At 46.6% G+C, this 14,157-nt stretch overlaps 1 protein-coding gene across 7 annotated transcripts in view; it reads right to left on the bottom strand.

Annotated features, from left to right (window-relative positions):
• The window catches only part of PACSIN3 (protein kinase C and casein kinase substrate in neurons 3), a 183,055-nt gene that overhangs the window by 34,372 nt on the left and 134,526 nt on the right, over positions 1 to 14,157 (bottom strand). For all 7 annotated transcript variants that reach the window (XM_063944642.1, XM_063944641.1, XM_063944644.1 and 4 more), the window contains 2 exons: positions 6,750 to 6,841; positions 5,651 to 5,807 (listed from right to left, as the gene is read on the bottom strand). In XM_063944642.1, the coding sequence (XP_063800712.1) occupies positions 5,651 to 5,807; positions 6,750 to 6,794 (202 nt within the window). In that variant the 5' untranslated portion in view covers positions 6,795 to 6,841. The remainder of the gene's footprint in view (positions 1 to 5,650; positions 5,808 to 6,749; positions 6,842 to 14,157) is intronic.

Below are 14,157 nucleotides of genomic sequence, written 5' to 3'. Positions count from 1 at the left end.
GTGATGTTGTCCGACTGAATCAACACCGGTTTTCCTTGCAGGAGTGGTTCCGCCTGGCTTAGAGCATTTTAGATTGCTCTTAGTACCAGAATGTTTATGTGAAGAGACTTTTCCAGGTTCGTCCATACCCCCTGGAAGTTTCTTCCTTGTGTGACTGCTCCCCAACCTCTCAGGCTGGCGTCCGTGGTCACCAGGATCAAATCCTGTATGCCGAATCTGCGGCCCTCCAATAGATGAGCCTTTTGCAACCACCACAGAAGATATACCCTTGTCCTTGGCGACAGGGTTATTCGCAGGTGCATCTGAGGATGCGACCCTGACCATTTGTCCAACAGATCCCTTTGGAAAATTCTTGCATGGAATCTGCCGAATGGAATTGCTTCGTAAAAAGCCACCATTTTTCCCAGGACTCTTGTGCATTGATGTACAGACACCTTTCCTGGTTTTAGGAGGTTCCTGACAGGTCGGATAACTCCTTGGCTTTTTCCTCGGGAAGAAAAACCTTTTTCTGAACCGTGTCCAGAATCATCCCTAGGAACAGCAGACGTATCGTCGGAAAACAGCTGCGATTCTTGGAATATTTAGAATCCAGTCGTGCCGTCGAAGAACTACTTTAGATAGTGCTCTTCCGACCTCCAACTGTTCTCTGGAACTTGCCCTTTTTAGGTCGTGCAAGTAAGGGATAATTTAGATGCCTTTTTTCTTTGAAGAAACATCTTTTCGGCCATTACCTTGGTAAAAAGGCCCGGGGTGCCGTGGATAATTCAAACGGCATCGTCTGAAACTGATATTGACAGTTCTGTACCACGAACCAGAGGTACCCTTGATGAGAAGGACAAAATTTGGACATGGAGGTAATCCTTGATGTCCAGGGACACCATATAGTCCCCTTTTTTCCGGTTCGCTATCACTGCTCTGAGTGACTTTATCTCGATTTGAACCTTTTATGTAAGTGTTCAAAACATTTTAGATTTAGACTATGTGTCACCAAGCCGTCTGGCTTCAGTACCACAATATAGTGTGGAAAAATAATACCCTTTTCCTTGTCGTAGGAGGGGTACTTTGATTATCACCTGCTGGATATACAGCTTGTGAATTGTTTCCAATGCTGCCTCCCTGTCGGAGGGAGCCGTTAGTAAAGCAGACTTCAGGAACCTGCGAGGAGAAGATGTCTCGACTCTCCAATCTTTACCCCTGGGATAATACTCGTACGATCTAGGGGTCAACTTGCGAGTGATCCCACTGCGCCCTGAGACTCTTGAGACTACCCCCCCACCTTGAGTCCGCTTGCACGGCCCCAGCGTCATGCTGAGGACTTGGCAGACGCGGTGGAGGGCTTCTTTTCCTGGGAAAGGGCTGCCTGCTGCAGTCTACTTCCCTTACCTCTATGTCTGGGCAGATATGACTGGCCTTTTGCCTGCATGCCCTCATGGGAAAGGAAAGATTGAGGCTGAAAAGACGGTGTCTTTTTTAGCTGAGATGTAACTTGGGGTAAAAAAGGTTGGATTTCCCAGCTGTTGCTGTGGTCCCCAGGTCCGATGGACCGACCCCCAAATAACTCCTTCCCTTTATACAGCAATACTTCCATCTGCCGTATGGGATCTGTATCACCTGACCACTGTCGTGTCCCTGACATCTTCTGGGAGATATGGACAACGCACTTATCTTGATGCCAGAGAGCAAATATCCCTCTGTGCATCTCACATACATATATATAGAATGCATCCTATTAAATGCTCTACATGAATAAAATATTTTCAGTCAGGGAATCCGACCAAGCCAACCCAGCACTGCATCTCCAGGCTGATGGCGATCGCTGGTCGCAGTATAACCACCGTATGTGTGTATATACTTTTTAGGATATTTTTCCAGCTTCCTATCAGCTGGCTCCTTGAGGGCGGCCGTATCTGGAGACGGTAACGCCACTTGATAAGCGTGTGAGCGCCTTATCACCCTAAGGGGTGTTTCCCAACGTACCCTAATTTCTGGCGGGAAAGGGTATAACGCCAATATTTGCTATCGGGGTAACCCTACGCATCATCACACACTTCATTTTATTTTATCTGATTCAGGAAAAACTACAGGTAGTTTTTTCACTCCCACATAATACCCTTTCTTGTGGTACTTGTAGTATCAGAAACACGTAACACCTCCTTCATTGCCCTTAACGTGTGGCCCTAATGAGAAATACGTTTGTTTATTCACCGTCGACACTGTATTCAGTGTCCGTGTCTGTGTCTGTGTCGACCGACTGAGGTAAATGGGCGTTTTTAAAACCCCTGACGGTGTTTCTGAGACGCCTGGACCGGTCCTAATAGATTGTCGGCCGTCTCATGTCGTCAACCGACCTTGCAGCGTGTTGACATTCTCACGTAATTCTCTAAATAAGCCATCCATTCCGGTGTCGACTCCCTAGAGAGTGACATCACCATTACAGGCAATTTCTCCGCCTCCTCACCAACATCGTCCTCATACATGTCGACACACACGTACCGACACACAGCACACACACCGGGAATGCTCTGACAGAGGACAGGACCCACTAGCCCTTTGGGGAGACAGAGGGAGAGTCTGCCAGCACACACCAAAAACGCTATAATTATATAGGGACAACCTTATATAAGTGTTTCTCCCTTATAGCATCTTTTATATATATACACAATATCGCCAAAATCAGTGCCCCCCCTCTCTGTTTTAACCCTGTTTCTGTAGTGCAGTGCAGGGGAGAGCCTGGGAGCCTTCTCTCCAGCTTTTCTGTGAGAGAAAATGGCGCTGTGTGCTGAGGAGATAGGCCCCGCCCCTTTTTCGGCGGGCTCGTCTCCCGCTATTTTTGAAGTTAGGCAGGGGTTAAATATCTCCATATAGCCTCTGTGGGCTATATGTGAGGTATTTTTTGCCTCTAATAAGGTTTTTATTTGCCTCTCAGAGCGCCCCCCCCAGCGCTCTGCACCCTCAGTGACTGTTGTGTGAAGTGTGCTGAGAGGAAAATGGCGCACAGCTGCAGTGCTGTGCGCTACCTTTAGAAGACTGCAGGAGTCTTCAGCCGCCGATTCTGGACCTCTTCTGTCTTCAGCATCTGCAAGGGGGCCGGCGGCGCGGCTCCGGTGACCATCCAGGCTGTACCTGTGATCGTCCCTCTGGAGCTTGATGTCCAGTAGCCAAGAAGCCAATCCATCCTGCACGCAGGTGAGTTGACTCCTTCTCCCCTCAGTCCCTCGCTGCAGTGATCCTGTTGCCAGCAGGAATCACTGTAACATAAAAAACCTAGCTAAACTTTCTCTAAGCAGCTCTTTAGGAGAGCCACCTAGATTGCACCCTTCTCGGCCGGGCACAAAAATCTAACTGGAGTCTGGAGGAGGGTCATAGGGGGAGGAGCCAGTGCACACCACCTGATCTGGTAAAAGCTTTACTTTTTTGTGCCCTGTCTCCTGCGGAGCCGCTATTCCCCATGGTCCTTTCAGGAACCCCAGCATCCACTTAGGACGATAGAGAAATATATATATATATATATATATATATACACACACATATATATACATATACATATACACACACACATATATATATATACACATACACACACATATATACATACATATATATACATATATACATACATACATACATACATACATATACATACACACATACATAGATTATCCAGATATATAACATAATGTACATATATTATATATCTCAGTAGGGGGAACAAAAAAATATGTGTGACTTTGAATTCTGGATAAGGGATACTCAACCTGTAATATGTTATTTCTAACACTCAAAATTAAGGCAACTGTGCCCCCTACTGTTTCTTAGCATTTATATATATTTCGTAATATGAACTTTGTACATACGAAATAAGCTCACTCAGGAGTTCTCCAGCCTATACAAGATAGAAATTTTAAATGTTAAAGCAGCCTAGACAGCCTGGATGAAACACGGACTGCAGAAGTGCCAGGATGATCTGAATATAACTCAGCCTCCAGACACAGCAGGCGAGGCTCCTGAGTATGCAGATGTGATTGCTGTATTCAACATCTGCTGAATTGATCAATAACCTTAGCTAAGTATACAATACATTCACACACACTATTTATATATTCAAGTTGTTTGTTGAAGTACTTTTATGGGAATGCACCCATCTGGTCTTCCTCAAACTTAACCCACCTGTAACAGACAATAAATAATCCTCCATATTTCAAAACTAACTGAAATCTGTCAGTATCCTGACTTTGCATAATCACGGTCCTATGATCTAAATTGGTGACCAGTGCGTGAAATAACTTGCACTCATAATATACTTCTGCAAGCGCTTGGTAAGCCCCCACTTTTACGTCATGGTTTCCAACACTACTGACTATTAACTAAGACAACTTGATGAAAAGCTATAAAACCAAAGTCACCACTTGTCTAGTGCAAGGAACACAATGAAAGGCACCAGCTCCATGTTTACATACAACCCTCATCGCTGCACTAGGATTCTAAATGAATCTGATACAGGCAAAACCCACGGACATCACAGAGCTGCGTGGCAGCATGCTGCAGCTTCACTGTGCACAAGCATTCGTCAGACAATCCTTAATACCGCAAAGTAAGCCAACACCGCCATTGTTCATCGGCTTCTTCAGAGTGATGCAAGACAGACAATCACATCCCTCTAAATATGGCAGCTATCTACCTAAGGCACAAGTTCTCAAACTCAGTCCTCAGGACCCCACATAGTGCATGTTTTGCAGGTAAGCCAACAGCTGCACAGGTGTACTCATTACTCACTGACACATTTTAAAAGGTCCACAGGTGCAGCTAATTATTTCAATTGTCATTCTGTGGGGAGACCTGGAAGACATGCACTGTGTGGGGTCCTGAGGACGGAGTTTGAGAACCTTTGACCTAAGGCATCATTTCTCAGCTTGCCAATACATAACAATTGGAGGTAAAATAAAAATAAAAAACACGCACAAAGCTTTTTGGAATCGCGTTGAAGCTACAGTATCCACCTTCTCTCACCGTGAAACCTCTCGTGGACATATAAGCACAACATGTTATCAGTGTTTAAACAAGGACATGGTGCTTTTGTGCTCTTTTTGCTGTTCATTACCAGCAATTAACATTCACAGGCTTGCAAGTATGGCTTGCACACTACGTAAAGTAGCCTGGGGTCAATGCAGTTCTCCTGCGACAGATCACATTACATTCATCAAGCCTCTGTGTTCACAGGTACAGAACATCTCACCTCCTGCATCAGCTGCTAATTCTTTCCTTTCTGCACAATGGGAAACTGGATAAAATAGGCCTGACTCAGACACACTTGGGTAGCATTACCTCCAGTCTTACTTCTCTGCATGCAGGTCAGCACAATCAGCAAGGGGCAAACAGTGAGCACTGCATGAGAAGGAAGGAAACTGGTGGAGAATAGTCACACAGGCACACCTGTGCAGACTGACCAGCTGATCTATCACAGAGCAATCTGACTGCTCGGCATGAGTACCTGCCGGACGTTCTAGGTCTGCCCATGACATCTGTGACCAGACAGTAAAAGAGCCATCATTTGGTGCTCCGCCAGGTGCTTGCTCACATTCGGCTTGCGTTGGTGCGGTTATAATATCTCAGTAAGAGATATTATATTTCTATACTGTAAGCTGCTACTCACCCTTCTCCAAGCTGGTCTTCCACTTGCGGCTCCAGTCTGTCAACTGCTGGGCATAGCTCTTCTCAATTTTGGCTCGCTCTCGGAAGCAGGTGACCAGATCGTTACACAGCCGGCTTCCATCCTCAATCCGCTTTACGTTACGGCGATAGTGGCCAGCCTAGTTTGAAGAGAGGACTATAAAGTAGCTCAACAGTGTTGCATGCTGGGACTCTAGTCCCTCAACAGTCCGTGGACCGCAGGTTGCCCACATGTAGCTGTTAAAAATCACTTAAGACTTAAGGGGGATATTCAATTGTTTGAAAGGTCAGTTGGGTGTCTGTTTTTTCTTATCTAATAGACAGGAAAAAACAGACACCCAACCGACTTTAAAAAAATTTGAATTCCCCCCAAAAGGTCACTGACCAATACATTATGTACACAGGGAGAGGCAATATGGAACTTTTTTTTTTTTTTTTTACTATGTATTATAAAGTAGTATACGTAAGAGAAAAAGATTGTAATCTCTAAATTACACTGCACTATTTTTATATAGAATATATTTTATGAACCTAAATATTTAACCCCCCCTCATTTATTCAAAGAGTCAAGTAAAATATAGGATTAGACATTCAACACAAGACATGACGTAACCCTATATAATAGGCTAACGCTGCTCCTCACCTCTACTGGGGTAATTTAAGAGTTGCGCTCCGCCGGCCACTAGATGGCGCCAGGAGCAATTGAAGTGTTGCTCCATTCGGGTGCGAAACAGACATTACTGTTATGTTGTTCAGTCATTTTGACAGACTGGTAACTAGTCACATCTAATCAACATGGTGCACAGGGAATGAAATAACTTCATTACATTAATATAGCACAGCTCTATACATCTTACATAGCCAAAAGCTACAGATAATTGCAAAATATAGATTTAAAATTTGATTTTGGACCTTGTAGATTCCATGCTATATAGGTAGCCGTAATGCTCAACTCCATATAACCTTTTCGACCTCAGGCTTTATTAGTTCTAAGGGGAATATAGACAGTGTGACCCAGGTCGATTCATGGAAAGGTTTGTTGCTGGGGGAAAGTAGAGGATTACAGACGATGCCGTACTCACTTCCCAGAAGCTGCCGCCAACGGGCCCCTCTCCCTCGTCGGTCATCACCGCGGATTTCTTACAGCACAGAATGTTTGCAGATTAGACTGGCACTGTAAATAAAATATATATATAATTTATCAAACCGTAAACGGACGTTCCCTACTTGGTCATAACCTTCAAAAGATAGGGATCGTACTTACAAGGAGAACATAGAAATATTTAGTGTACGTAAGCATACATGCAGCTGAGGCAGCTCTTTTGGCATCTAAGCCACCATTTACTTGAGATCAGAGCTACCACTAAGACACTTTGGGTCTATAGAGACCTGGCTCCTAGCGCACCAAATGGCTGCATTCTCATAAGTAGGTCAGCTGACAAAGTGGCTGCCTCCACCATGTAAGCAATAGGTGCGGCTTCTGCATATTAAAAATAAAATAGCATGTATAAATTATATGGATTGATTTCCACGTGTATAGCATTCAACAAACACTATGTACCCTTACGGTCAAAAAACACTGCCGAAGGAGGAAACTGCATAAAGCAGCTAGGTCTTTACATTCTTTACATAACACCAAAACATACACGCACACACTGCATAAAAAAATAAAAATATAAATAATGTACCTGTGCTTGTCTATCTTTTAAATTACTATTCCTATTTTGATAATTGCCTTTTCTTTCTTTTTTTGTCTTTACCAAACTACACTGCTCAAAAAAAATAAAGGGAACACTTAAACAACACATCCTAGATCTGAACGAATGAAATATTCTTATTAAATACTTTGTTCTTTACATAGTTGAATGTGCCGACAACAAAATCACACAAAAATCAATGGAAATCAAATTTATTAACCCATGGAGGTCTGGATTTGGAGTCACACTCAAAATTAAAGTGGAAAAACACACTACAGGCTGATCCAACTTTGATGTAATGTCCTTAAAACAAGTCAAAATGAGGCTCAGTAGTGTGTGTGGCCTCCACGTGCCTGTATGACCGCCCTACAATGCCTGGGCATGCTCCTGATGAGGTGACGGATGGTCTCCTGAGGGATCTCCTCCCAGACCTGGACTAAAGCATCCGCCAACTCCTGGACAGTCTGTGGTGCAACATGGCGTTGGTGGATGGAGCGAGACATGATGTCCCAGATGTGCTCAATTGGATTCAGGTCTGGGGAATGGGCGGGCCAGTCCATAGCATCAGTGCCTTCGTCTTGCAGGAACTGCTGACACACTCCAGCCACATGAGGTCTAGCATTGTCTTGCATTAGGAGGAACCCAGGGCCAACCGCACCAGCATATGGTCTCACAATGGGTCTGAGGATCTCATCTCGGTACCTAATGGCAGTCAGGCTACCTCTGGCGAGCACATGGAGGGCTGTGCAGCCCCCCAAAGAAATGCCACCCCACACCATTACTAACCCACTGCCAAACCGGTCATGCTGGAGGATGATGCAGGCAGCAGAATGTTCTCCTTGGCGTCTCCAGACTCTGTCACATGTGCTCAGTGAGAACCTGCTTTCATCTGTGAAGAGCACAGGGTGCCAGTGACGAATTTGCTAATCTTGGTGTTCTCTGGCAAATGCCAAATGTCCTGCACGGTGTTGGGCTGTAAGCACAACCCCCACCTGTGGACGTCGGGCCCTCATACCACCCTCATGTAGTCATGTTTCTGATCGTTTGAGTAGACACATGCACATTTGTGGTTTGCTGGAGGTCATTTTTCAGGGCTCTGGCAGTGCTCCTCCTGTTCCTCCTTGCACAAAGGCAGAGGTAGCGGTCCTGCTGCTGGGTTGTAGCCCTCCTACGGCCTCCTCCACGTCTCCTGATGTACTGGCCTGTCTCCTGGTAGCGCCTCCATGCTCTGGACACTACGCTGACAGACACAGCAAACCTTCTTGCCACAGCTCACATTGATGTGCCATCCTGGATGAGCTGCACTACCTGAGCCACTTGCGTGGGTTTTAGACTCCGTCTCATGCTATCACTAGAGTGAAAGCACCACCAGCTTTCAAAAGTGACCAAAACATCAGCCAGAAAGCATAGGAGCTGAGAAGTGGTCTGTGGTCACCACCTACAGAACAACTCCTTTATTGGGGGTGTCTTGCTGATTGCCTATAATTTCCACCTGTTGTCTATTCCATTTGCACAACAGCATGTGAAATTGATTGTAAATCAGTGTTGCTTCCTAAGTGGACAGTTTGATTTCACAGAAGTGTGATTGACTTGGAGTTACATTGTGTTGTTTAAGTGTTCCCTTTATTTTTTTTGAGCAGTGTATATTTATCCTAGTGTTATTTTCCTGTGTTTTACTTTCCAGTGTTCTGCTGTTGCTCATCACATGACCTTATCCACGCACTGCAAGGAGGTCACGCAGCACATCCAATCATGTGCTGCACAGGAAGTATGCATTACTAGTTTACAAGGTTGGCTACTAATAATATAGAAAAGTGTCCAGACTGGGAGTATGAGGGGAATGTGGATCAGAGGAGTTATGGTCGTTAGGTCGACACAACTTAGGTTGACACTCACTAGGTTGACCACTGAAGGTCGACATGTACTAGGTCAACATGTCAAAAGGTCGATATGAGTTTCACTTTATTGAATTTTTTTGATTTTTATCATACTTAACGATCCACGTGGACTACGATTGGAACGGTTATCTGCCCGAAGCGCAAGGGTACACAGTGCACTAATTTGGGTTCCCCGTCACTTTACGGAGAAAACGACACCAAAAAATAGTCAAAAACCTCATGTGGACCTTTTGACCTGTCGACCTAAGTTGGTTCAACCCAACGACCCATACCTGATCAGAATACTTGTGGGGACCTTTTTTGGTAATTGATAATTTTTCCTAGCAAGTGGGGGCATTTGGGGATGAGTAGTGTGCAGGTTCAGAATATGAAGCATGAGAGCACTGTTAGCCTTCAACAAAGTTCTCAAAAGGTAGAGGATAGGAGAAGTGTGTGGACTTGGAGTTTATTCTGGGTCCTCCCAGGAAAGTAAGCATCTTTAAGGGTAATTCCTGAACTGTGAAGGTGGATACACACTAGGCAACGTGCTCTATGAGCGCTAGTGTTTCCCCCTCCCGGGCTGGGCGGTCTGCAGCAAGGCATACACACTGAGCGATATGACGACCATAATCGCTCAGTGACGTCACGCCGTGGCCGGCCTTGCAGGCAGCTCTTGGACGACAGTCCAAATTGAGCTGCATGCACGGCCGACAGCAAGGGTCGTTAACGACCCCGGCGCATCCCTAGTCAGCGGCGGCATACATACTTGCCGAGCAAGTGAACGTCGTCGCTCAGGAAGGGTGAAAATGAGAGACGTCATTCATTTTCTCTCGGCAATTGTGTATGCACCTTAAGACACATCATAATACTCAAATACAATGTTACGTTGTCACACTAACTTATAGGTAGTATATGTGCGTTGGACAATCTTGCACCTTTGCCTACAGGCAGTTGTATCCACAGGTTTGATGTGGGATGTCTAAATTTGGTTATCCTCCAAGATGCAACAAAAAAAAAAAAACGAACAAATCGTGTAATCTATTTCAACTTGGGCGAGTGTAGAATTACACATGGCGCTGCACTCCCTCATCTGCAGACTGAGCTATGACTTTTTACCTCTCTGTGGGGAAAATTTACTAAAGTTTCTAAAACAGAGAATTGGTGATGTTGCCCATAGCAACCAATCAGATGATGCCTATCAATTCTCTATTGCCTTTAAAAAAATAAGATTTTACTAACCGGTAAATCTATTTCTCGTAGTCCGTAGAGGATGCTGGGACTCCGTAAGGACCATGGGGAATAGACGGGCTCCGCAGGAGATAGGGCACTTTAAGAAAGCTTTGGATTCTGGGTGTGCACTGGCTCCTCCCTCTATGCCCCTCCTCCAGACCTCAGTTAGGGAAACTCTGCCCAGAGGAGATGGATAGTACGAGGAAGGATTTTTGTAAATCTAAGGGCGAGATCCATACCAGCCACACCAATCACACCGTATAACTTGTGATAAACTACCCAGTTAACAGTATGAACAACATAGCCTCGGTTCAACCGATAAACTATAACATAACCCTTATGTAAGCAATAACTATATACAAGTCTTGCAGAAGAAGTCCGCACTTGGGACGGGCGCCCAGCATCCTCTACGGACTACGAGAAATAGATTTACCGGTAAGTAAAATCTTATTTTCTCTAACGTCCTTGAGGATGCTGGGACTCCGTAAGGACCATGGGGATTATACCAAAGCTCCCAAACGGGCGGGAGAGTGCGGATGACTCTGCAGCACCGATTGAGCAAACAGGAGGTCCTCCTCAGCCAGGGTATCAAACTTATAGAACTTTGCAAAGGTGTTTGACCCCGACCAAGTAGCTGCTCGGCACAACTGTAATGCCGAGACCCCTCGGGCAGCTGCCCAAAAAAGAGCCCACCTTCCTAGTGGAATGGGCCTTAACCGATTTTGGCAATGGTAATCCTGCCGTAGAATGCGCCTGCTGAATCGTGTTACAGATCCAGCGAGCAATAGTCTGCTTTGAAGCAGGAGTGCCAACTTTGTTGGCCGCCTACAGAACAAACAGAGCTTCAGTCTTCCTGATCCTAGCCGTTCTGGTCACGTAAATCTTCAAAGCCCTGACCACATCCAGGGACTCAGAATCCTCCAAGTCCCGTGTAGCCACAGGCACGACAATAGGTTGGTTCATATGAAAAGAGGAGACCACTTTTGGCAGAAATGGAGGACGAGTCCACAACTCTGCCCTATCCACGTGAAAAAACCAAGTATGGGCTTTTATGTGATAAAGCCGCCAATTCTGAAACACGCCTTGCAGAAGCTAACGCCAACAACATGACCACTTTCCACGTGAGGTATTTCAATTCCACTGTTTTGAGTGGTTAAAACCAAGGCGACTTGAGGAAACGTAACGCCACGTTAAAGATCCCAAGGCGCCACCGGAGGTACAAAGGGAGGCTGAATATGCAGCACTCCCTTCACAAAAGTCTATACTTCAGGAATAGAGGCCAATTCTCTTTGAAAGAAAATGGATAAGGCCGAAATTTGGACCTTTATGGACCCTAATTTTAGGCCCAAATTCACTCCTGTTTGAAGGAAGTGAAGTAGACGGCCCAAATGGAACTCCTCCGTAGGAGCCGCCCTGGCCTCACACCAAGAAACATATTTTCGCCATATACGGTGATAATGTTTCAACGTCACGTCTTTCCTAGCCTTGATCAGGGTAGGAATGACCTCCTCCGGAATCCCTTTTTCCGCTAGGATCCGGCGTTCAACCGCCATGCCGTCTAACGCAGCCACGGTAAGTCTTGAAACAGACAAGGCCCCTGCTGCAGCAGGTCCTGCCTTAGAGGAAGAGGCCATGGATCTTCTGTTAGCAACTCTTGCAGTTCCGGATACCAAGTCCTCCGTGGCCAATCTGGAACAATGAGGATTGTTCTGACCCTTCTTATTCTCAACACCTTGGGTATGAGAGGAAGAGGAGGAAACACAGAGACCGATCTGAACACCCAAGGTGTCACCAGAGCGTCTACCGCTACCCGCCTGAGGGTCCCTTGACCTGGCGCAATACCGCTTTAGCTTTTTGTTGAGACGGACGCCATCATGTCTATTTGAGGCAGTCCCCACCGACCCGTGATCTGTGCGAAGACTTCTTGATGAAGTCCCCACTCTCCCGGATGCAGGTCGTGCCTGCTGAGGAAGTCCGCCTCCCAGTTGTCCACCCCCGGGATGAACACTGCTGATAGTGCGCTTACATTGCCCTCCGCCCAGCGTAGAATCCTGGTCGCTTTTGCCATGGCCACTCTGCTCCGCGTTCCGCCTTGGCGGTTTACATGAGCCACTGCCGTGACATTGTCTGACTGAATCCGAACCGGTTTGTCCCGAAGCAATTCCTCCGCTTGACACAGGGCGTTGTATATGGCCCTCAACTCCAGGACGTTGATGTGGAGACAAGTCTCTAGATTTGACCAGAGACCTTGGAAATTTCTTCTAAGTGTGACTGCTCCCCAGCCTCGGAGGCTTGCGTCCGTGGTCACCAGGACCCAGTCCTGAATGCCGAACCTGCGACCCTCTAGTAGGTGAGCACTGTGCAGCCACCACAGGAGAGATACCCTGGTCCTGGGAGACAGGGTGATCCTTTGATGCATTTGTAAATGGGACCCGGACCACTTGTCCAAGAGGTCCCATTGAAAAGTCCTCGCATGGAACCTGCCGAAGGGGATGGCCTCGTATGAAGCTACCATCTTCCCCAGAACCAGTGTGCAATGATGCACTGAAACCTCTTTTGGCTTTAATAGGTTCCTGACCAGGGCTATGAGCTCCTGAACCTTTTCGATCGGAAGAAAAACCTTTTTCTGGTCTGTGTCTAGAATCAGGCCCGTTGTAGGGACTAGCTGGGACTTCGGAATATTGAGAATCCAGCCGTGTAACTGCAACGTCTTCATGGACAGAGACACGCTGTCCAGCAACTTCTCCCGAGATCTCGCCTTTATGAGGAGATCGTCCAAGTATGGGATAATTGTGACACCCTGCCTGCGCAGGAGTACCATCATTTCCGCCATTACCTTGGTGAAAATTCTCGGGGCCGTGGAAAGCCCAAACGGCAATGTCTGAAATTGGTAGTGACAGTCCTGAACTGCAAATCTCAGGAATGCCTGGTAAGGGGGGAATATCGGAACATGAAGGTAAGCATCCTTTATGTCCAGGGACACCATCCAATCCCCCCCCTCCATGCTGGCGATGACCGCCCTGAGTGATTGCATTTTGAACTTGAACCTCTTCAAGTACAGGTTCAGGGATTTTAGATTTAAAATGGGTCTGACCGAACCGTCTGGTTTCGGGACCACAAACAGGGTTGAGTAATATCCCTCTCCTTGCTGGAGATGAGGAACTGTGACAATCACCTGTTGAATATGGATTGCTGCCAACACTAGCTCCCTCTCTGACGGGGAAGCCGGCAGAGCAGATTTGAAAAACCGGCGAGGAGGCAAGTCTTCGAATTCCAGTCTGTATCCCTGAGAAACAATCTCTAATGCCCAGGGATCCACCTGCGAGCGAACCCAGACGTGGCTGAAAAACCGAAGACGAGCCATCACTAGATCTGCCTCCCCCCAGGAAGCCCCAGCGTCATGCGGTGGACTTTGCAGATGCAGGGGAGGACTTCTGCTCCTGGGAACTAGCTGTGTGCAGCCTTTTTCCTCTGGCAACAAAGGACGATCCCCGTACCTTCTTGCTCTTACTGGAACGAAAGGACTGCATTTGATTATGAGGTGCCTTTTTTGTATGCTGCGGGGGGACATAAGGTAAGAAATTCGACTTACCCGCCGTAGCAGTAGAGGCAAGGTCCGAGAGGCCGTCTCCAAACAACTCCTCCCCTTTGTAAGGCAAGGACTCCATATTCCGCTTTGAATCGGC

Source organism: Pseudophryne corroboree, chromosome 11 (assembly GCF_028390025.1).
Source record: "Pseudophryne corroboree isolate aPseCor3 chromosome 11, aPseCor3.hap2, whole genome shotgun sequence".
Lineage (NCBI taxonomy): Eukaryota > Metazoa > Chordata > Amphibia > Anura > Myobatrachidae > Pseudophryne > Pseudophryne corroboree.
The sequence above is the reverse complement of the archived record's forward strand: the minus strand, read 5'-3'. Positions and strand labels throughout refer to the sequence as shown.